General features: G+C 41.9%; 1 protein-coding gene across 5 annotated transcripts; it reads right to left on the bottom strand.

The window, feature by feature from the left end:
* Positions 1 to 3,123: 3,123 nt before the first annotated feature.
* On the bottom strand, positions 3,124 to 22,871 carry lratd2b (LRAT domain containing 2b). 5 transcript variants are annotated; one of them, XM_085177221.1, is made up of 4 exons: positions 22,622 to 22,871; positions 8,670 to 22,308; positions 8,314 to 8,436; positions 3,124 to 7,723 (listed from the first exon to the last, which is right to left on the bottom strand). In XM_085177221.1, the coding sequence occupies exon 2, from the start codon at positions 22,116 to 22,118 to the stop codon at positions 21,294 to 21,296; it is 825 nt and encodes a 274-aa protein (XP_085033347.1). In that variant the 5' UTR covers positions 22,119 to 22,308; positions 22,622 to 22,871; the 3' UTR covers positions 3,124 to 7,723; positions 8,314 to 8,436; positions 8,670 to 21,293. The 5 variants fall into 5 exon arrangements, with proteins under 5 accessions (XP_085033347.1, XP_085033348.1, XP_085033346.1 ...); XM_085177222.1 differs by having other exon boundaries at positions 3,124 to 6,544; XM_085177220.1 differs by having other exon boundaries at positions 3,124 to 8,436.
* Between the last annotated feature and the right edge of the window lie 1,283 nt (positions 22,872 to 24,154).

Here is a 24,154-nt window from a genome sequence, read left to right as displayed (position 1 = left end):
GTGTCCTCAACTTTGTTTTACTGAGTGCAGTCCAGTGAACTGTGTCAGTAGACATACATTTGCAGTTTTTCTTTTATCTGCACTCTTGTCTCTTTCCTCCCGACCACCCCAAGTGTGTAACTGAGGCCTGAGACACTGGGCTTTTTGGAAAACCTACAATTTACTCGAGAATAACTAAAAGGTACGTAGGGCTGAGCTGAACAACACTGCGTTAACCTCGACTTTGACATGTCGTGGAGAAGAGGCCGCGTACAGAAAAAGAGAGAGCTTATATATCTCACATGTTTGCACTGCTGTTAAGTTCCCCTCGGCCACAAAATCACCATGCAAGATTTTTTTCTGGGCATTTCAAACTGAAGGAACATGAAATGTGTTTTTCATCATCAGAAGGTTTTTGGGGTTTAAATTTTTCATTTAATTATTTATCCAATGTCACAATTAGCTGGCAATTCTCATTCTTCTACTCAAATGACCTCCACAGTCACCAGATCTCAGTCTAACAGACTGTCTTTTGGATGTTGTGGAATGGGAGATTCGCATCATGGATGTGCAGCTGACAAATCTGCTGCAACTGTGTGACGCTATCATATCGATGTGGACCAAAACCTCTTAAGAATGTTTCCAGCATTTTACAGAATCTGCGCCTTGTAGAATTGAGGCAGTTCAGAAGCCAAAAGCGAGTACAACTAGTAAATGAAGTGGCCCCTGGAGTGGACATGTGGTACTTACACACAGCAAATGTATATGCTACAGTTTTTAAATAATACAAATAATTTGCTCGGTTTATAAAAAAGCAAAAGAAGAAAAGTTTGATAGAAAAATTACAAGTTGAAAAGAGGATCAAATATTTAAATCTTTGATAGTGGAAAGTTTTGGTGAGCTGCAGGCACACATATTTTTTAAAGGTGTAGTCATTAGTCATCCTGATTTGAGACGTAATTCTTTCTGGGTATTTCAAGTATAATAAAAAAATTTGATTTGAAAACCACGACCCTGTGCTGTGAAGATAAATTTTGACTTGTCTGGCTGCAAAGCTTTGAAGGCGCTGAAGGTGATTTATTGAAGACTGACATACTGAATGTGAAACGCATGTTACAAAAATCTGGGCACGGGTGAATTTAGCAGGGTCACTAAGGATCCAATTTTAACAAGCTTTCTAAGATTAATGGCAGATGAGATTTTTTTGTTGCGTGAAAGTGTCAATTTCTTTTCCTTCAGCTCACTAAGACTTACTGGATTAAAAAAACCCCGATAATAATAAGAAACCTTTAATAATGTAAATGTGTTCATGGATCAGAACAAACGCTTGCATACTCACTACCCAGAGAATGATGACATTCGTAAACCATGGAGCCTGTAATTAAAATGTAATTTTTGCAAATAATTATCTTTTGATGACACGAAAAAAGTCATTAAGTTTGCTGAAATCGTTTGGATTAAAACAATATTTCAACTGGGAGAATTAACTTTAGAGTTAATAATCCAAGCAAACCTTATAAAAAAAACACCCTGAAACACTAGAAAGTGAAATAAGGTCAAACTTATTGTGTGCAAGGTAGCTGAATGTAAGCAGAAGCGAGTATTTTAAATATTATGTTTAACAACATCTGGTTTGAAACGCTGCCTGATTGAACATTTCAATATTTTTTTAAGCTGATTTTTTTTTTAGGACTTTAGGGGGAAAACAGGTAACGAGCTGTGTCTGTAATTATTGTGAAGCTGTTGATCTTGATATTGGTTTCTTTAAAAATGGATGAAAACTTGTCTGTGTAAAACACTCGGGACACAGAACCCGAGGTAAGAGAGCACATCGATAATCATATGCTGGACTTGAGCCACTGCTATTTTTAAAAAATGAGTTGGCAAAACATCCACAGGGTTTCCTTTTTCTAACTATCTTGGTAAGAAGTAGCAGAAAGGTGGCCAAACCTGTGCAAAGTGTTGAGAAAGAGAAATAAAGATTTAGGTGAGGTTTTACAGATGCGCGTGAAACAAAATCTTGGAAAATACGTATACATACAAAGTATTCGCTCATCTATCCAAATCATCAACTTCAGGTGTTCCAATCACTTCACATGGCCACAAATGTATCAAATCAAGCACCCAGGCATGCAGACAGCTTCTACAAACATCAGTGAATTCTAGTGTGGTGCAATGACAGGATGCCACCTGTGCAAGTCCATTCGTGAAATTTCCTCACTAAGTATTCCACTTTGGATAACGAAGTGGAAGTGATTGGGAATGATAGCAACTTAGCCATGAAAGGTAAGTCATGTAAAATAACAGAGGTCAGCAATTTTCTTCAGAGTCAGTCACTACAGACCTCCAAACTTCATGTGGCCTTCAGATTAGCTCAAGAACAGTGTGTAGAAAGCTTCATAGAATGGCTTTCCATGGCTGAGCAGCTGCATCCAAGCCTTACATCACCAAGCACAGGGTAAAGTGCAGATGGAGTGGTGTAAAGCATCGCCACCACTGAACTCTAGCTTAGGGGAGATGTGTTATCTGGCACGACAAATCATGCTTCTCCATCTGGCAATCCGATGGACCAGTGTGAGTTTGGTGGTTGCCAGGAGAACAGTACGAGTCTGAATACATTGTGCCAAGTGGAAAGTTTGGTACGGGGGGATTATGGTATTGGGCTTTTTTCAGGATTTTGGGTTGGCCCTTTAGTTACACTGAAAGGAAGTCTTAATGCTTGAACATACCAAGTCATTTTGGAAAACAGCTAGGGGATGGCCCCTTCCTGCACACCTGCACAATGTGGGGTGCATAAAGACATGGATGAGAAAGTTTGGTGTGGAAGAACTTGACTGGCCTGCACAACCCAAGCGAACAACTTTGGGATGACTTAGAGCAGAGACTGTGAGCCAGGCCTTCTCATCCAAAATCAGTGTCTGACCTCACAAATGTGTTTCTGGAAGAATGGTCAAAAATTCCCATAAACACACTCCTAGATCTCGCGGAAACCCTGTAACAAGAATTTAAGCTTTTGTAGCTGCAAAGGGTGGGCAGACATCATATTAAACCCTATGGATTAGGAATGGGATGTCACTCAAGTTTATGTGCATGGAAAAGCAGATGAGACAATATTTTTTGGCAATGTAGTGCATAACAAACATATATGTATATGTATTTGGGGCTTTTTGCTTCACCTTCGAGTCTGGTCATTCAGAACAGATAAATATGTTTACTTCTAGTTGCGGACTAGCTAGAAAATAGTTGGTCCAGCTGTATCCAGATGGGTCACCAGAAGTGGATTTTTGCCTCAACTGAGATAGTAGGAACAATTTTCAATTATACAGTGCTGCTCAGCTATATGAGGTTCTCTGTTTTCTATGCTAAGTTATGTAAAATACACCTCAAATAGTGTGTTTTCATGGATACTGAAGCATAATGAGATAGATAGTGCTGGGAAGAAGATTTAATGCATTTTCTGGTACGCTAGGGTTCCCCAGGTGAGCATAACTGACCCAATCATGTTATCTTGAGATGTCATTTAGATAACAAAGATCATCAAAAAACAAAGCAGTAGTGGTCTAGTCAACATGTCCTTAGTTAAATATGAACACATGTTTGCATGGGGGCATTATTAAAAACAATCAGTCAATCAGATAGCAGCTCAAGCTGCCACTACACCGCTACCAGCCTTTAGCCATTTGTATGTCTGCAGAGCCCCTGATATTGAATGAGGACATGGCACAGTCACAGAAAATAGTTAGGCTTTAATATGCAGCAGCGGTAGAAACTTTTTACCCCCCGAAGGCATTAGATTTCAGTTAGCCACATCCTGTAGTTCAATAGTGTGGTCTAAATGGAAACAGAGATGAGAAGAGGCTTTTTATTTAATTCGAGAGAAAGTTTTGCAGGGTGAAGCCAGACCAGCACACTTTTACGGTCAAGGTTTATTTTAGCACTTCTTCTTTGCTCATACATCAACTTTCACTGAATCCCAAACAGGTTTATATTCACTTGGGTGGCCACGTCCTGGAATCCAGCCAAACTCCAAACTGTGATTTCATTTTGGTACACCTGCAGCCAAAAAGCAGCTAAGAAAAAATAAAACAGAACCTGGGTTGTGACCAGTTATCATTAAACTTTATCCAATTTTTGATTCAAGGACACAGGTCTGGCGTAGGCGAGTCTATTTTTCATAAAACTTTGTGAAAAAGAATCTTGATAGTAAAAATAGCCCAAACTATCACTATATCTATAAAAAGCTAAATTAATGGAACATGTTTTACATGCCGTGCAGTATAGATTAAACTGTAATGGACTTTTTGGAGTTTACTCCTTTATCTCACTATTGTGGTACCCCTGAAATTGGACCTTTTAGGTGTGTATGGTGACCTGACTGTCTGGGTGTTTGGCTTCTATCAGAGGCTCAAGGACAGTCTAGCTGCTCCCTGATAGTGCAGAGACACTGTGTATCCTCATCTGGAGCACTGACGTAAGGAAGGCAAAAATGAAACTCTATGTGAGATTAGAACTTCAGAATAGGATAAGCAGGCCTACTGCAACATGTGTTCACCCCAAAACACCTTAAGATTTTCTTTATCATATGATCAAATGTTTAGTAATTGATTTTTAAGACTGGATGAAGCAAAAATGACATCCCATTTCCATCTAATGCATGCAAACTGTCATCTTTATACACATTATGTTGTATGATAAACACAGTAATAGAGAATTCCAGCCAGTCCTTTTGAGAAAGCACTTGGAAAGAATAGGGATGAAAAAACATGCCCTTTATCAGAGAAAAACCTTCAGCAGGAGCAGCCTCAGCAAGGCCGGCCATCTGCCACAGCCAGTTGGAAAGAGAGAAAAGAGGAGAGGAAGGACTGGCATGGAGAGGAAACAGAGAACATACAGTTTAACATGAACTCTGAGACTGTTGATGGTGGAAGTATCCAGTGATCGGGAACATGCAGGTCATGAGCTAGAGGTACCTACAGAACAGTACAGGGAGAGACAACAATCATTACAAGAGGTCTCCCAGCACCCCAGTCATACAGCATCATAACTAAAGAATAGCGCAGGGTTCCCTGATGCAGACTGAAGTTTTATCCAAAAGATTGAAGACAGAGCTAAAACGCAGAATAGAGTGTCTGCCCCCTGAAACCAATCCTGGGAGCTGGTTTGACAGAAGAGTAAGAATCGTACTCTTAGAAACTCTCAGAGCTCTCAGAGTCTGCACTCTGAGAGAGCGGTGCTACTTTCAGATAATACAGTACTACAAAACACTTTTAGATCTTCTAGAGGTTGGTCGTTTTGTAAGTGAGGAGAAGGATTTAAAATTCAAAGCCAATGGAGGAAAGCTTCTATTACTGAACAAATAAATGAATTCGATCCAGCCAATAAAACTGTTTCCCAAGTCTAAAACAATCCTGCATCTGAAGCCCAAAATGGAAAAAAAAGAAACCGGAAGATCAAGACTGAAAACCACTGATCCAGACACTTACCGACTCTTGCCCTCAGAGTCTTCACTATCTCTCTTTTCTTTCTCACAACCTGTAATCCAGCGATCAGTTGTCCAGGCAACTGCACTGGCCACAGTCCCAGCACGTGCTCAGTGATGCCAGGTCAGGATGAAAGTACCTGGAGAGGGCAATGCAAATCCCCCTTTGCACCCTATTGAAGACTAGCATAGAAATCCCGGCAGTAAACCTGCCCCCGGGGTTGTTTTTTTTTTTCCCTCCGGAGTGGTGCAACGCCTGTGTGTGTTATTAGTACTCGCGTGTGAAAAATCTCAGTCTCACATAAATAAATGAAAGCAGTTCCAGATCTGCTAGTTCTTTAACAGAAAAACAGATTTTGGTAAAGTCGTTACAAGCTGAGTGCATGAATTATTTTTGTTCAAATATTTTTTTAAAGACATATATTATTGTTTTGTTTTTTTTTAATAGGCTGATGCAACCTAAATTCACAACCTTACAGGTCACACATTAGCTGTTTAGAAGGCAGACAAAGTGATCTAGGGATCAACATCTTAGCATGGAGGAAGATGTCACCATGTTGGAATGTGAAAAGTTGCGAGTGTGTACATGTGCACATCCAGTACTTTGCCCACGCTGTGACAGCACAATCATGTGCTGCTGGAATCAAAAATACTGCACATTGTCCTTTTCCTACATGGCATCAACAACGCTCATCTGGCTCCCTGTTGTTGAGGTATTAGCTCATAACCTTGTGCGCTAAAGCTTTCAAGCTCTTCCATAATCTCTCCTGCAAACTTTGCGTGAACTCCGGTGCACATGATACCTTTATTCAAGAGTCAATAGCAAGTGGAACAAAAGCACAAAGCAGATATTCTGAAGTGTTTTTGTGACAAAAACTAACAAATAGATGCTTGATATTCAGAAAGATTTCTTTGCCTGTATGATTTTTCTGCCAGAAAGCTATATTTCACATTAGCCAGCAATACTCTAGCCTCTCTGGGTGTGGATCTTGTTAAATGAAAGTATATGAATTTGGTAAATGAGGCAGTCACTTACACTAACACTCGTGAAGCCTGAGTATATCCAAGGCCACATCTCTGACGGTCCTGTAATCACAAGTGCAGACATAAAGAGGTATTGTAATGACACATGCCTGCCTCTTTTTAAATATAGGTCTGATTTGAAAGAAAATGACAGTGTAGTCAATTTGGTCACTTTGGCAATGGTGCCAGCCTTCTCCCGCTACAATAGAAAATGAAAGTGTTTGTTTCCTACTGGGTTTCCACTTTCCTGTGTCAATTTTTCTCCCCGTCATTTTCTCTCATCAAATCTCTGAGGCAGCCTCTCCTCATAGTCTGTGTCTGTTTCAAGCATCCGTTTGTCTGTCTGAATCCTCTCCGGCTGCGACCGTGAGGATGTCTGCTTTTTGGTTCTCAAACAAAAACAGATGCACGGTGCTTGGTAGAAATTATGAACACCGAGTATGTTCCATTTTTCACTCGTGGGTGGTTAGAGTACATTTCTCTCCCCAAAAAAAGGCAAAAAAAGGAAAGTGGCAGAAAAGGAAACAAAAAAGTCTGTCACACGTACAAGGACTGAATTATAGTCCTGCAGTTTAATATGAAGGGGAGGTATAATTTGTTGATTTGCTGTTCTGCGGAGCTGGGTTGGCAGATGAGCACCATTAAATGTTTTGTGCGTGGAAGAATTACAAGAAGAGAGAGTTAACATTTGGAGTTTTTAAATGGTTTGCCTGTACAACCCACAGAACACACACATTAAAGAAACCCTATAGGGCATCTTCTCTGTAGACGTGTAATTTAGTTTAACCATTCCAGGGTTGTAAATGCGCCTGATGTTACTTTGAAATGAACCTGATGAGTTCAGCTTCCATGGCGACTTCGGCCTCCTCAGCAGAATGGGAGCTGACACCTGTATCGGGGGTTCGCACTCTTTGCAAACTCGACTCACACAGATTTAATTTGTGTCACTCTGTGAATACTTTTTCTTCCGCGCTGTTCCATCACTGTGTAGCAGACCTTTAAATACTCGTCCTGACCTCGAATAGCCCGACAGCCCCCGAGATAATCCTCCAGCTTCACAGCGCAGAGAAGAAACAGTGCAGAAAAATCCGCTTGGAGAGAGTGACTGTTGGAAAATTCTCACTGACTTCTTAGTTCTTATTTATCTTCGTGACATTGGGTCCGGAGAAGGAGATGACAGGGAGGGAGAGCGGCGTGGTGCGTTGGCTCCGCGTGTTAAGGAGAGGCTGTGATCATCGCCGGCTGCAGAGAGGCAACAGTGACGGGAAGTGACGATGAGGCCCGAGACGAGAGCCGCGATGGTAATGCGTGTCACATCGATGAGGCCTCTCAAAGAGAAGTCAGGAATGAGATCAGCTACTTCCTACTTCCTGTCTCCTGGTGTCTTAGCTGGGGGCTCTGGGGGCAATTTTTCACTGCCATCATTTATTTGGTCTTCTTCTCCCTCTTTAGTCGTCTTTTCAGCCTCTCTAATCTGCCTGTCTTTCTGCTGGACTATTCTTTCCTCTGCCCCTCATTCGACAGTGGACACTATTCATCTCTCACTCCTGGCTATGTTTCCTTAGTTTCTTATTCTTTTCCAACTCTGTACAATTCACAGCTATGCTCCAACCTTTTTCTTGCTAAGGAAATGAAAGTACCTACCTACCCTATAAGACTCCTTTAAAACCTAGGGCTAGACTGAATAAGCAGAACACTGCTAAACCTACCAGAAAGGCTGGTCGTATTGGTTGTGTTAAAGAATAACTGTTGTATAACTTGTGAACAAAGCCTAGAGGCAAACTGACTACTTTTAACCATTTAAATAGCTTTACAAGCCAAACCAAACTTACCTGTTGACAGTTTTAATTATTCATAGACTGCTTTCTGTCATGGTCTGGATGTGCCTTTTCTCCAGTGTCCACCTCTGGGCAAAGCTGCCATTCTCTCACCAGGGCAGCTCACCTGGAAATTATCTGTGGCAATCAGCAGAGGGGTATTTATGACCAGCATCACCGTCCCTTCGCTGCTGGTCCGTCAACTCACCTATGTTGGTAACCTATGTTACTCACCTGTGAGTAACAGGCTCAAGAGTGAGCCTGTGAGTAACAGGCTCACTCTTGAGCCTGTTACTCACAGGCTCAAGAGTGAGCCTGTGAGTAACAGGCTCACTCTTTTTGCTCAAGATCAATGTCCTTATATTACTTACCTTGTTTTCTATATCTTCTAGCTCTGTTGACTCAACAGAGGCACACAGCACCACCACGCAACAGAACTCACCTTTTGGATACTGGTCACAAACAGATTCACGCTATGCTCCAGGAAGAAAACACCCACCACACTCACCTGCTTGCCCTCCTGACACTGCAACTTACCAGGACTCCTGATATTCAGGTCAGTGACCCAGATCCAGCATTAAATCTGTCTTTTAGGTCACTGACACAAGACAGACGCCAATTATCAGCTCCGGAGAAGAAGAAGACATTGCAAACGCTTCCTGGCCATCCAGTGTGTCAGTGGCTCAGTGTTGACTCTAATTTGGCTGCATTGGTGGAAAGTGGAAAAGTGGAAGAAATGGAAAGATGGATAATGGATAATGTGTACTCATTAATTGTAATTTCTCCATAGTTTTTCATGATTTTATATACATTTTTATTTAAAAAAGGGAGCAAATATTTTGAGTAAGCACTCATCTTGTACGTCCATCCCATATAAAAAAATAAAAAAATAAAAAAAGATGCAGATCCTTGGCAAATAATGGAGCAACGTCCTTGATTAGTTTTTTTAAAACCTCAGCTAAGAAAGTATACACAAAAGAAACTACATCCTACTTGTTACAGAAAAGTACACAAAGTACAACTACAGCTTGTGTCTGTTTTTGTAAGACTATACAAAATAAAAAATTATGTAAAATGCATTTTATTTGCATGGAATTTTTTTTTAGATTGTAGAGTTCCCATTTTCAGCATTGATTGCTTTGGGTTTTGTTTTGTTTTTCAAAAATCATAAACTTTGTATTCAGGAAGCAACAACATTTCAACATATTGCAATCGTGGTTCTCTCTATGCTCAGTAAAAGCTCTGAAGTCTACACCTGTGCTGGTGTTTTTGTGTCTACACTGTTTCGTGCCAGGCGGGTGGCAGCCTGGGTGGGCGACACCGAGCTGTCCAAAGTCTCTGTGCAGCCCACTGAGCTCCACTGAGCTGCAGAGGAGCTTATAATGAAAGAAAACAGCTCTAATCATTACACACACCCTCACCCTCCACCCTTCCCTTTCCTGTGTGCTTCTTCCCACCTCCTTCCTCTCATTAAAAAAAAAAGACAGCAACCCGGAATACTGATGCATTGTTAAGCGCTCTTAATTGAACTTCTTAGAATTTAGGCCACATTCAGAATTCCTCGGATTCTTAATGTGCCATCATTTAAATGCTTAGTCTGTGTTCTCTCAGCTGCTTAGTTCCAATTGCCCTCTGTGCTGTATTTATCTCAGCCACCTCCAGTGCACGTCCGTTCAGCTGTTTGGTGGAAGGGGAGGAAGGGCTCTGGCAGATTTGTAATGTACAGGCACGGAGGAAAGGACATTGACTCTTAATACAACAGAGGGAACAAAAGCCTGAGCTTGGAGCCAGCTGGGAGTTTCATCATCAGCCAGGGGAGAGAAAGAGAGAGCAAGAGAGGGGTGGGCAAAGTGGGAGAGCAAGAAAGAAACGGGGTAGTGGGAAAGAGCACAGGAGTGAGGGAAAAAAAGTTATTGGACTAGACGGGCCTGGGTGACATCAATAGCATCCCAAGCAGGGCCACAAATTAGCCGGGCAAGAAGCAGCGCAGCATGGGATCTGACAGCTGGGGCCCCGTGCGCAATGCCACCAGGGGATTAGCGGGGGCTTCGGGATCTGACACAGAGGGGATGAGCATCATGGGCAGAATAAAGAGCAACGTGGGGATTAGAGAGCTTCCAGACACTCCACCAACACTCATGAAGGGCTTAAAGGGCTATAGATATCATTAATGAATGGACAGTGAGAGAGACTAAGAGAAAGAAAGACAGAGGCGCTTGGGGGTGTTGTCTTTTTGATTTTATTCAGCCTCCACATTGCCGCTCAGATTTTTAATGATCAGACGTTCCACACGCTTGCATTAAAAGTCAATGAGAGGATGGCCGGAGAGGCCAAACTGCTCGTGTTCATCATTCAACCGAACACAGAGCGCACCAGTCAGAGATGGCCAGCCTCTGACAGGGTATTGTATGTTCAATTCATGCAAGCCTCTGATGTTAGGCCTGAATAATTCATCTGAAAATGCCAAACATAGATTTGAATATTTGCACGCCTCTGTGCGGACACGGTGGAAGAAAACGAGATCGTATTCATCATTGTGCGCATGTGGGTGAACTGTAGGTATCGAATTCTGCATTCAGGTGCTGGGTATGGGGTGATTTGAGGAGCCACGAAGCTGCATGTTGTTTTATAAAAAGGAAATCACTGAATCACTTTTCTCGTATAAACAGACCTTGCCTTCAGATAGGTACAGCTCCACGAGCGTGTCTGCACAACCGCTGCAGGGATTTGACACCCAGATAACCTTTGTACTAGCAGCTCACAACAACGCCGAACATGAGACAAACCCATTAAGCTAATATGATCTTGGAAAATGCCATGCAGAAGAGGAAAATTGCTAGAATATCAGCGCAATCTGTGAACTTAAAAATGTCCACGTGCTGGGCCTTTTCCATGATAATGACATTGCCTCTGAGGAAAAACAGGATATCTTGGACAGGAAGGCAGTGGGAGATAAGTCAGCCTGTTGTTTAGGAACATGGAGTTATCGTCCCCACCACCACCTCCTCCTCGGAGCTCCGTGTGCAGCACTAATGGAGTCTTTATCATGAAAGAGTTAACTACTTATCAGTGGGTCTCTACCAAGGATCAAGGCACAACTGGATTCGCTGAAGGGGCAGAATGCACTTTGATGAACTTCAGTCAGAGTTTAAAGAGAGCGCATTTTCATCCACAGAGTCCTAAATCTCTCTGTTAGGTTTACCTCCATTTGTGGACACAGGATAAGTGTCTTTGGAGAGAAAATGCAAGTCCATGTTGTAAATGTCTTTGCCTGCCTCAGTGTGTGTGTGTGTGTGTCAGTCTGAGGTCATCAATTTGTTCACATTTGAGGATGAAAAAGCAATAGCTTGTTTCCTTCCTGACAGCATCGATGACGCTTCAGCCAGCTCTGTATGCTCAGATGATTCACATTCGACTTGTTTTTGAAATAAATTCCTGCCTCCCACTGGGCTCAAACCGTAATCCGCTCTCGCCTGCCTGCCTGTGCGTGAGGCGACAAACCTCGTCCTTGTGTACAGCCTTCTACCATTGTCCTAAGAGATCCTCTGAGATCCAGGAAGGTTGTGTGGGTGTGCCCCCGCTTTGTCTTGGCTCTGAATGAACATACAGTGTATAATCAGTTGTAATATGCCCCTGGAACAGAGAACCTAACGCTCCGAGTGTGAAGTTGTATCAATTTACTGCACTTCTTGTACTCTGATTGATGCTACACATAAGAGCCTTGTTACAATTACTGTCCCTTTCCGCTGTTGTCGCCACCGAACTAGCGTTTGCAGTGACAGATGCGCAGGAGAAAAGGACCGAGGCACAACTTCATTTACAAGAAGAAACTCTCATAGGTGAAAACATTGCAACATAGCAATAAAATAAATTGTCGTGCAATCGCAATGATGGTAGCGTAGGTGATCTCTTTTTTTTAAAGTTTTGATTCGTAATAACAAGCTGTGGAAATTCGAATGCAGCTTAATTGCTTCTTTGTTGTTGACACAATTTGTTAAAACTGGAATCAGGAGTTTTGTTGACAATAAATCTCAAAGTCAGACCTTTAAAGGGAGGCATTAGCGTTGCTTCAGCGCAAACACTCAGGCTTGGGAAGGCAGTGGTGTAGTCATTACTGCCTCCCATTTTCACATTGAGATTTTAATCATCGGCTACAGTATTTCTGATTGATGTGTGTGTGTGTGTGTGTGTGTGTGTGTGTGTGTGTGTGTGTGTGTGTGTGTGTGTGTGTGTACACACACATATATCTGTTCACATGGGGGGTTGTAATACATCTTTGTAATTAGTATTATAATTATAAGGCAATAAAACTGCAGTACACATGGGAGGCCGATCCATCTCTGGGATACTGCAATTATCCTGCTAAGATGTGTTACTGTGACAAATTTACAAGAAGCAAAGTGCAGCTCTGCACTGATCCGGTTAAAACAACGCACAGAACACAGACTTAGTTCAGTTTTGTGCCAATAAATGTGTGTAGAATCTATAAATATATCAACAGAGGAGATCTGTGGATTTTATTTGCTCAGCAGACAGGGCAACAGCACAACACAACCCCCTCCAAAAGCATAAAATGATTTAGTTCCAGACCTGTTGCCTCTTGTGTTTCTTTTTTCAACAACTTATGTCTAGACTGCAGTCCCAAGCAGTGAAATACTGATGCACAAACAACTCATCTTTGAGTTCTCCCTCAATCTGGTCAATGCGGTGATATGAGAGGGCCGCTGAGTGCGTCTAAATTGGCTTTGCCTTCTATTAGCTCCAACAGCGCCTCGTTATCAGCAGCCAAGATCTAGCCTGCAGGGCCAGACCTCTGCTTCTCCGCCACCCACCAGCTCACTGCCACGCGCACACACACACGTGCAATGAATTCACAGGTATGCAGAAGCACACGCACGTAGGGATGCTCTCGCAGTCTTTCACACTCTGACACTAATACTTCCATTTCCATATCTTTGATTAAGCCAGCAGGATGTCCAGGTTGCCACTGAGCACATCTGCTTTCATAGTAGACACCCACAAAGGATGATGGGATGCTTATCAGCTGGAGAGAGAAGAGGAAATCGTAGCTCCCTCCATCGGTGGGCAGACACGGCGAGGTTTTGTCACGGCAACCTGAGAGTGGAAATGCAAATCAGGCTCTGTTGTGTAAATAGAAATGATTTAATTAGTTTAATATGGACGAGCGTCAACCCGGAGGGCGGGTTAAATATCAACAAGTTTATTAACTATTCACACACGCATGCACGGTGCATGTGCAGAAAGCAAAGGTTACGTTTGCTTAAATTACACACACACAGTAAATGTCGCTTGGCGTATAACCTTTTCTAACAATGTGCAGACCCTCTTCCCCTTCAGCATCTGCTGTCACAGCCTGAACGTCGCCATCATGCCTGCAAGTCATGCTGTCGTGGTCCTAAAGTTTTGTTGCTTTGGATTCTTTGTAAATGTATCTGAGTTTGGGTTTCTGTTGAGGTTTTATTGTTTTTCCAAATGTTTGAAGTTTTGATTTTTTTTGTCTTTTCTTTTTTTTGGATTTGGATTTTGGATTCATGCTTTGATTTCTTTGCTATTCTAATAGTGAGTCGAATTCTTTCTGATATTATCGAGTCTTTCATTTCTGTTTACTTGATTTTCCTAGTAAGAAGTTTCTGTTCTTTTTGCACTTCTGTCTCTCTGTCCGTGACTTCATTGTTATCTCAGCATGTTGAGTTCTAGTCTCTGATGAACATTCTAAAATAAACACGTTGGAATGAAGATTTTAAATAATATTAAGTTCATTTGGATTATAGGACACAAACTTAATGAACAAGTTTTGAGTCACAATGTTTTCTCACCCATTAAAGCAGGTACACACCATCATGTCTTTCTAAAATCCCCACTCTTCTTTACAATGCTGCTTCAGTTCACTGAGGTTTGCAGGGTTTGATTTATGCACAGCTCTCTTAAGGTCCCACCACAGCATTTCAATCAGGTTGAGGTCTTAACTTTGACTGGGCCATTGCAGCACCTTGAATACAGGAGTACACATAGATAATAAACTGGACTGGGGTAAAAACACCACTGCACTCTACAGGAAGGGCCAGAGTCGTCTCTATTTTCTGAGGCTGCTGAGGTCTTTAAACGTCTGTCGGACAATGCTCAGGATTTTCTATGAGTCTGTTGTGGCCAGTGCCACCCTCTGTGCTATTGCATGCTGGGGCAGCAGGTTGAGGATTGCAGATGCCAACAGATTCAATAAACTGATCCGCAAGGCCAGTAATGTTGTAGAGATGGAGCTGGACTCCCTTAAGGTGGTGTCGCAAAGGCGGATGTTGTCCAAGATTAGGAAAATGCTGGACAATACCACCCACCCACTCCATGATGTGCTGGCCAGTCACAGGAGCACGTTCAGTGAGCGACTGAGATTACCCAACTGCACCACGACACAGGAAATCATCCTTGCCTGTGGATATCTCCCATTAAAAATCCTCCATATAACGCACAGTACACACTGCAGTAGTTACACCCTTTTCCACATCCTCACCAGTAAAAATAACAAAGTTTCACAGTTTACAGTTTAGAGTAAAATGTCAATTATATCATTTTAATGTCTGTAATATTCTGGATATTTATAATGAAGCTATTTGCATAAATTAGAGCTATTTCTTATATTTTGTAACTTTGTAATATATTGTATTATTTAATTTAGTTCAGTCTGTTAGTGCTCTTATTGTCTTGGAGCAACTGTAACCAAATCATTTTCTTAGGGATTCATAAAGTATTCTCATTTTGAATCTTTTCTTTTTCTGTTGTAGATTTGCTGCTGTATAACCTAATGTAAGCCTCACATTTCACTCTCTAACATTTTTGTGTACAAAACAGTTTATGGTCGGCTCAGTGACCATCAGGTCTCCTGGCTGTAAAATCATCATCCCTAGTTTGTATGCAGTATTGAGGATATGCTGTGTCTGACTTTTGCCAAACATGGTGCTGTGCATTATGGTCAAGCATTTCCACTTTTGTCTTATCTGTTCAAAGGACTCTGTTCCAGAAGTCTCGTGGTTTGTTTAGATGCAACTTTGCAAACCTAAGCTGTGCTGCCATGTTGGATAGCCACAATTACTTCCCTAATATCATATGCTTCCTCCTTAACACACACGTGAATGCTCCTGATCAGCAAACTGCCAATCCTCTGCTTCTATAGAGGCGCTCACACTTGCTGAGGATCAACAAATGAAGTTAATTTGATTAGTACGACCTCTATTCTACTTACCCTCTTAATTCCTATATAAGCACTAAGGCTGTACTTAGCGTTTCACACATTGCTTCTGCATTTTGGCTTAGTTTTTCCCTAAATAAATAATAACACTGTTTAATATATCTTGTTTTGCAGTTCGTGTGAGGTTGTATTTAAATCATTTTAAGGCCTGGAAAAGACTGGACATTATTATGTCCTGACAAATAAAACCTCAGAACTGACAGCGGGTGTGTTTTCTTTTTACCATGACTGGAATTTCTAAGGATGAAAAATGAACACATAGGGAACAAACTAGCTTTGTCTCAAGGTGACTGAACACCTGCTTGCAGTATTTGTGCTGAGCTAATTCCCCGCTGGCTAAAACTTCATATTCAGCATAGATTGTCTTGTCATCAATGGTTTGCATTCAGCAGAAACTTCAGGAAGTCATTGCACCCAACCAAGAAATAGTCCTGCACATTACTCCCTGTAAAACCAGTAATTGTGATTTTTGCACTCCTGTATTTAGTTGTTATTTGTAGTAGTTAAACAAATGAAACGTAACATGTTAGTGAGCTTTAGTAACCATTGTAAGTGAATTTTATTAGTGTTGAAAAGAGCCATGCAGGCAGTTTCTCAATTACAGCTAATATAAACTAAACCAGGCTTCGGGTTTCCAATTCAATTCAAGGTATAGACAGAATATTTGGCAAGAAACTGAATAGGTATACGATCTCCTTAAATGTTAACTTTTTTCTCCAACCTGCAGCTGATAATGATTGTGACTCTATTCTGATTTTACCAATATTTGCTCTCCTGCTTCTTCTTTCTGAAACACCTCTAAAGTTGGCAATCTATAGAGCAGAATGAGGCACAGTTTGCACAAAAAATCAGATGTGGAGATGTGTGAGTGAGAGGCATAATTCAACTAAAACTATGCAAATATATATGCTAGCAGAAGATAAGTTAATAAGGACGATGCAGGCAAGAAAGGAGAATCAGGTCCCTTAAAATCACAGAACAGGAGAAACTCTGCTAAGTGTTTATTTGGTCCCCCACAAGCCTGCATTGTTCATTGATGAAAAAGAGACTCATGAGGGATTATGCCTCTTACTGCCAGGTGAAGAAACACCCCTCACAAAAAAGACGCTTTTCCAAAACGTGCAGCTCCTTTGTAAATATTTGAGGTTCATGTCTGAAGAGAAAAAATGAGCAGTATCTCAATTTATGTAACACCAAGATTTTTGAAAAATGACCTTTAACATCTGCTTATCCGCTCGGTATAAAGTCGGTGAACCTAAAGATGCAGGGTGGGAAATCTTGTGATGACTCAGAATAAGATGAATGTTGATAGCTATTGAATCAGCCTGCCATGAATAATTGAAGTGACAAACAGGCCAGAGCGCTTGAAGGCAACAACTCTCAGTCACATCTCAAGTTCAAGTATGAGAGTTTAATAACCAGCGAGATTTCTGTTCCTTTACTCTCAGGTCATAACTCGAGGCCTCTATCCCCGGCTTTTATTCATCCCCTCATCACCAACCACAGAATGAGGTCAGTTTTATTGAAGGTTTCCTCGAGCCCTTTCCTGTTGTCCGCCTCTGCTTATGTAAACCAGACAGCCCCAGCTGAGCGGACACGGCGCCTCGAACGAGAATAGGGTCTTGATTCCATTCTCGGGAGCTTCTCATCATCTCCTGCTGTCCAAGAATTTGTAATCTACCTCTAGTCAGATCAAATCAAAGACATTGTTGTGTCTCACAAAGATATCTTTACATGTGATTGCAAGTCTGACTTTGCTGCTCTTACTTGCTGATTTGTGTTGTTTCCATGTTATTTCCTGTGAATCACCATAACTTCTTGGAACTGATCAATTTATCTTTTTTTAGCACAGCAGTTCCCCAACTTTGGCTTTTACTGCTGGGGGGGAGGGGGGTACCTTCATATTCTGCTGCTCATCCCTACAAAACCATGTCTATCATGAGAAAGCGAAAGAAACCACAAAAGGAAGGAAGCAGGACGTCAGTTGCCAGATCGTCTGCGTCAACCTGCATTCAATTGTTCTGCAGTTGGAAAGAAGCAGTCAAAGCAAAAACACAGTAAAACTGGGCTACCAGATTGCTTCTTTGATTTTTATTTTTTTTTTAAAGAAAAAGAAAACACCATGGAAGTGGGAGGGAATGGCCATTGTGTGGCTGAAAAAACAATTCCCACATCGGGACGAGAAAGAATTACAGCGCAGCGCCAGTCTGAGCCCGACGGTAAACACGGCGCAGTCCATGTCAAACTGGTGGGTGTCCCATATGAATAATTAACCCAGCACAAGTGGGTAGTGCTAAGTCTAAGTAAATTTCATCGCAGGAAAGGGGGAAAACAAAGCTGCGTAAGTTGCAGCTCTGTGGATCGATGATTGGTAATGAATGCAGTGTAGTTAATTTTAGAGTTACAAGGGCTTTTGGAGTTTCATTATACTCTCTAATTCACATGGAAATGCCTCTCATAAACATGATTCAGGTGAGTGGGCAGAGAGAGTGGCCTGACAAACAAAACCCCACAGCACTCTGTTCCTGTCTATGGCAGATAGAGGATTTTACAGGCAAGGAAATACATTCGTACTCTTACAGTAAGCCGTTAAAATGGCTCTTGTGCTTGTCATTATTGAAATGAGATGCCCAGTATGGCACTGCTAATCAAAAACTGGAGTAATCTTAATAATCTGTTTCACTATCATATCTTAGAAGCACAGTCTTTACCCCAGAAGCCATTCTCAATCCCATTCTTTAATGGTTAAGAAGAATCCTAACTTCTGGCAAGCCTTTCCATGTAAGAGTCGCTGGCAATCTAATAAAACCCCCTAAGGTAAGATTCAAACTCTAAGTAGTTCAGAACATAACCTGAAATTGTCAAATGTCCTCAAAGAATCCATATTTACACTACACAGTGTTTGTCCCACATGGATAACAATCTTGCCGTTGCTCGAGGCCGCATCTAAAATACACTCTCACTTCCTGTAGGCTTGTCAGATATGATCTGATCTCCTCATAAGCACTCTCTTTTAAAGCTCAGACATATTTGCGTGTGGGAAGAAGTTTTTTTTTTTTAAGATAACAACATTTTGTAAACACAGGGTGGGTTTGATTGGAGCTCTGGCTTGTCCCCAGCTTCTGCAACCTTGCCAGGTTTGCCAGAAGGATGTGGGCTTTCCTCCAACCCTGCAAAGGAAACACGACGGACTCATCGGCCAAAATGCAACATGAATGAGTCAACGTGTCAAATCAAAAATCTTGCCCTGATTTTACAGATTTAAAAAAAAAAAAAAAAAAAAAAAAAAAAAAAAGATATTTATAAAACAAAGTGAAAGAAATCTTTGAAAGTGATCACACCTCGTCTAGTGTGGCTGCATATCACACTGATGGCTCTTTTCCAGAGTCTTTTGAATTTGATCAGTTTTCAGTTTTACTAGGACACTCGACTCAATTTGGTTCTCATTAAACTGAAGATGAGCTTAATTATAAGCACTGTGTGAACTTCTGGACCAGTAACACTACAAAAGGTGACTGTTTTGCTTGCATCATGCAGTCAGTTTGACATTATTTTGCATATTAGCAGCTGACAGTAAAGTAATGCGTGATGTAGCATTGCAGCGTATTAACCAAGACACTGAAGAAGACCAAGAGCTAGTAAAACTTTTCAGACATTTTCAAATCGATTGCATTTTGCAAGAAAACCCCACAAAGCAGCATCAAATTTGCACCAGCTGCAGAGTACACAACTCAACTCACAACTAGCTTTTTCTTAGCTGTGTAGTTTTCATTACATACACTACTTTAATAGCGCATGATACAGTTTACGTAGAGACCAGTAAATCAAACTGAACGTAATATATGAAGTACGTGTAATTCAATTTTAGCTTTGTCACATATGATGAAAAATGTGAGTTAATAATCCCAATTACACAACTCCACTGGCGGCTGCTTTAATACTGTGTGTGTTTGTAGGTGCTAAAAGAAAAAATATGACTGATTATCATAAATATGCACCACATAAACACACACGATTCGTATTTCATCACCGTGGCAGACCACAGAGAATTGAGGAAATGCTAATGTGTTCGGCAGCTTTCCCATTCAGTACGGGTGCTGATGATTATCCAGCTTTGAGTCCAGTGGGACCTTTACCTGCACGAAAATGACTACAGCAGTATCATCACGCAAATATCACCAGAGGAAAAAGTAACTCATCTACTGACTACCCGTGATCACTGGTTTCCTCTGAAGCACAGACAGGGGGGAGGGAAAAAACAAGATGTCTGGCATTTCAAACAACCTCACAGCCTGTTGTAATTTCCGTTGCAGCCTCTGTATGTGAACACACTGCAAAGTGTTTCAGTCATTGTTGTAATACTGTTTCCCAATAGAAATAAAACTGTACCCTTATTTAACTGCACCTTTACCCCAAGTTTAATAAAAGATGTAGCTCAAGGAGAGGGAAGGAGAGAAAAATATGGATGTGAAACATTTTTAGCCTTTGGGTAAATTTCAAGAAAAAAAAAAAAAAGTCTTATCTTCAGTAAGCAGAGGTGTAAACAAAGCAAAAATGTCCAGCGCAGTTGGAACTCATCTTGACACAGCCTAACAAAGCAGATGTTTAAGTAGTTTCAGGGAGCTGCTGCTCGAAGGAAAATATTTAGATCAAAACTGGCAGCTTTAACTGTGTGGGTAGTCTGCACTTTCCTGCACGCAACCACAAACCAAAAAGCAGCAGATGAACAGGTATGACTGTGGCTCTTCCAACTGCGACCTGGGATTGAATTTTTTGGGGTGTAGCTGCTCTCTGATTGCCAAACACAGTGCAAAAAACAAGGCCGGTGTTCAGGATGCAGGATATAGAGCGGCCTCTCTTGAGGCTGGTGGTTTGAAACTATCGATTAGCACTGTACCAACGCTCTCAGAAAACATTTAAAGGCCAACCATTTGCTAAAAAGAAAACCCTTTACTCTTCAAATATATATATTTATTTCCATAATCCTTCATACAAACATCTTTCTGCTTCAAAAAATAAACTGTTGTAACAGGTGAATTAATAAAAGTGCCCATAGCTGTCAACAGTGTCCACAAAGTAGTCCAAGAGAAGGTAAAGCTGTGCAATGATTGGATATAAAGCAACAGAAGGCAATCCACCAGCTTGAAACACCATAACGTTGAGTAACCGTCTCTCTCTTCCACTCTGTGGGTTGGTCTCCAACACCTGAGTTGTACAGGAGCAAGCAGCTTGAGCACTCTTGTCAGTCAGGACTAAAGGGACAGTTTTTTGCTCCTCTCTGCAAAGCATTGCTGGATTAGAAAAATAATTAAGGGCAGTTAAATTCTAACTTCATTCCCGACCGATTAGACTGCAGGTGAAGCTCCAATGCAAATTGTATCCGCCATAACAGGTTGCTTAACCTGGGGTAGAGACTGAAATCTCATTTTCTTATAAAAGGAGGGAGGGATATCTGCCACTGGGGTGTGTTCATTTTTATTTGTTTTCAATGCAAATTAAGGTATGGAAATGTCGCTTTAACCCCGCTGATCATTGTTAAAGCATTTTAGTTGGAAGTCACAAATTCCTTTGGGTGAAAAATATTTTCATGACGCACCATAAACTCCCTCTGAATATGCACATTTGTTGGCACAGTGGACACGTTTACGTGACCTCATGGGTTAAGCGCTTAAATGGAGCATGGAACATCACCGTGGAACCTCAAATCCTCTCCAGATGACCAGAGCATCCAGTGTCAGTTAACAAAATTCTCCTCCTTGAGTTCATGTGTTGTATTCAAATGGTTAGCCAGCTCTTGCATCACGGCACCTTTACCAATCTGATCGTTCCTCCTCTTTTCCATGATCACGTCTTCCAGGCTTTGAAATTCCAGGACGTGACTTTTCTTCTCAGAAAACAGCAGTTTTAACCTGTACGGCTGCTTCCCAATCCTGATCTCCCCTCCGATTTTAAATTCCCGTTTGCCAAAGCGACACCAGGCAGCAAAACACTCAGAATTTCTCCAGTACAGCTCCCTGTCTCTTGACCCAACGTGGTCCAGCGCGTTGCGCACAATCACCTCTGGCGGGAGCGCGCGGTACCTGTAGAGGCTGTTCACTATCCGGCCTTGTTTGCCCTGGCTCACATCGGTGAGAAAGTTGTTCTTGATTTCAGCCCGGTGCAAATGAACCACCTGAAAGTCCCCGACGTAAACAGCCCAGTGTGGATACTGTCCAGTGGCCACGAACTCCAGCAGGTCTCCCGGTCTGCACTTGTTCAGAAGACTTTCCGCGGAGTGAGTCGCGGCTCCGGTTTTTCTTTCGAAGACGCACTCTTCTCGATAATAGATCGCGCACTCCAGCTCGTCCCGGGGGTCAAAGGGCTTCTCTTCGTGGTTTACCTGGTGTTTGTCCGCTGGAAAGTGATCAAAATTGTCGTCCTGGTCGTCGTCGTCGTCGTTGGAAAAAATATAAGACACGCCAATCCGCGGTCCGTCGTCTTCCGGGTCGAACCCATTTGGGTCCGACGTTGGCACCTCCGCGTAATTTAGATGCGTTAGTTTCTCCACCTGATTCCCCATAAAGGTGAACGGTCAGTGGTAGCCGGTTTGAGCCTGACACAGAAACAGGATCCACCTGTTCTTGGCGTCCCCGGGAACTACACGTAAAAAACAAAGGTTGCAGGGACTAACTAAATCCAAAGCGGCGAAGAAGGGCACCAATAATCCATGTCCAGCAGATTTTCTCCAATTGAACACCAACTGCGTCGATCTATGTGGAAACACACAAGACGGATGTGTTTAAAAAGGGGTTGAATTTAGATATTAAAGGCATTTCTTCAAGTCAAACTGTGACGCTTAGTCCTAACAGGTGTGACTCACCTGTTGGCTCACAGTTTCCACGTAACAATCCCAACACAACTATTCTTATTGCTGCAGTTTTTACTTTTCCTGTCACCTCGGTGTTGTATCCTATCACCTACATTGCTCCTGTTGCGTCAGCCTGTCTCAGTTGTAGCTACTCTACACTTACTGATTTTCTTCTTTATTTTTGAATGTAAGCTCGCGGGGCAGCAGACACTCACCTGCAGGTCAGCTTCAGTCAGCAGCTGCTGTCTCACTCGCTCCTGTTGTCTCATCAGTAAAATAAGGAGTAGTTTAGAGTGCGCTGGCACCTGCTCTCCTTCCTGTATGGTAAGCTGTTGCGCTGTGCTTTGCTCTGCTGTATAGACTGAAGCATGAACCACTGTGGGCTGTTTCTTTTCTTTTTTTTCTTCTTCTTTGCAGCGAAACTCGCCCAGGATCCAGCGACTGCTGGGAGGTGTTGTCATTTAAAGCGACAGTACGCCTTTTATGCCTCATTGCGTGTTCAGTCTTCAGTCAAAATCAGAAGAACATTAGAAATGGAGACGTTAATATTTTAAACTGACGCCGGGATCCCAAAAGCTCTGAAATTTGATAAATGTCGATAATAAAGGCCATAACTATGTTCACAATATGAAAGACGAGAGGGGATTACGCAATAAGTCTTTAGTGTATGTCCACTAGCAGGTCCTTAAAATGGAATTATATATTATTATATTTGAGGGTAAGAAAAAGTTATGGCGCTAGATTTTTTGTAATGGAGTTTTAAATCACAACAAACAACAAAACAGGAAATAACACAAAAGTGTCATCAAAAATTCCCATTTAGTGGGAACTTCATGGGAACTGACAGTTTTTCATCCCTACAGACAACTTTGACTTGTTTAACTCAGACATGCTGCAAAATCAAGGTGACGCATTCATATTTTATTAACAGGTTTCTATTTAAATTCAGGTTGTGTCATTGTAGAAAAGCAAAAGCTAACATTATGCAGTCACATCCAAATGAATTTTATAGAATTGGATGGGGGGGGGGGGGGGTGTTGTGTGTTTACTCAGAGGACAAAAACAAAACACTGGACTTTGACATCTCACTTGCCAATCTTTTTTTGAGCTCAGCGAGGCTTGGATGTGGAAAAAGTGAAATGCACTTCATTGAGATCAAGTTTCCAAGTAACAGCACAGGAATCCTAATAAAGGAGCACCATTCAGGGAGGATTTACATAAACACGGGAGCCACACAATTGTTTAGGTTTTTCTTCTGCTCCCAGTAGTCTTCAGCAGCCTAATGCTGTACAGAAATTGTTTCACTTTAGAGAAGGTGGTGGGTGGGTCATGTGGGTAACCTTAGAGAATGTTGTTGTCTTGCCAAGCCTGTGTGTCAACAGAACCAGGCCACTCCTGGACTTGGCAAGGAAAACAAGAAACTTGTGTCAGAGGAGAATTTTAAAATGCGAGTCTCATTGGAGGTCCGTTGTTCTCTGGCCCGTCTTTCCAATCAGCTCAAGCGCTGCTCGGGCCAAGACTCGTGCGCCAAGAAGTGATAATATGTTCACTTCCTGCCAAAAGGTAAAAATCCTGCTTGGACAGGCCTTATATCCAGGCTTACAGTGTTTCAGCCATCCATTACACCTACTTCCTGGAGCTTTTTGAGGCCAGAGATGAATGTGAATTCCAGATCAAACAAGAACCAGAAATAAGAAAGCATCTGTGAGAAATTGTTCGTTTTTCTCAGCACTGTGTGTCCATACGGT

Source organism: Neolamprologus multifasciatus, chromosome 11 (assembly GCF_963576455.1).
Source record: "Neolamprologus multifasciatus chromosome 11, fNeoMul1.2, whole genome shotgun sequence".
NCBI lineage: Eukaryota > Metazoa > Chordata > Actinopteri > Cichliformes > Cichlidae > Neolamprologus > Neolamprologus multifasciatus.
The sequence above is the reverse complement of the archived record's forward strand: the minus strand, read 5'-3'. Positions and strand labels throughout refer to the sequence as shown.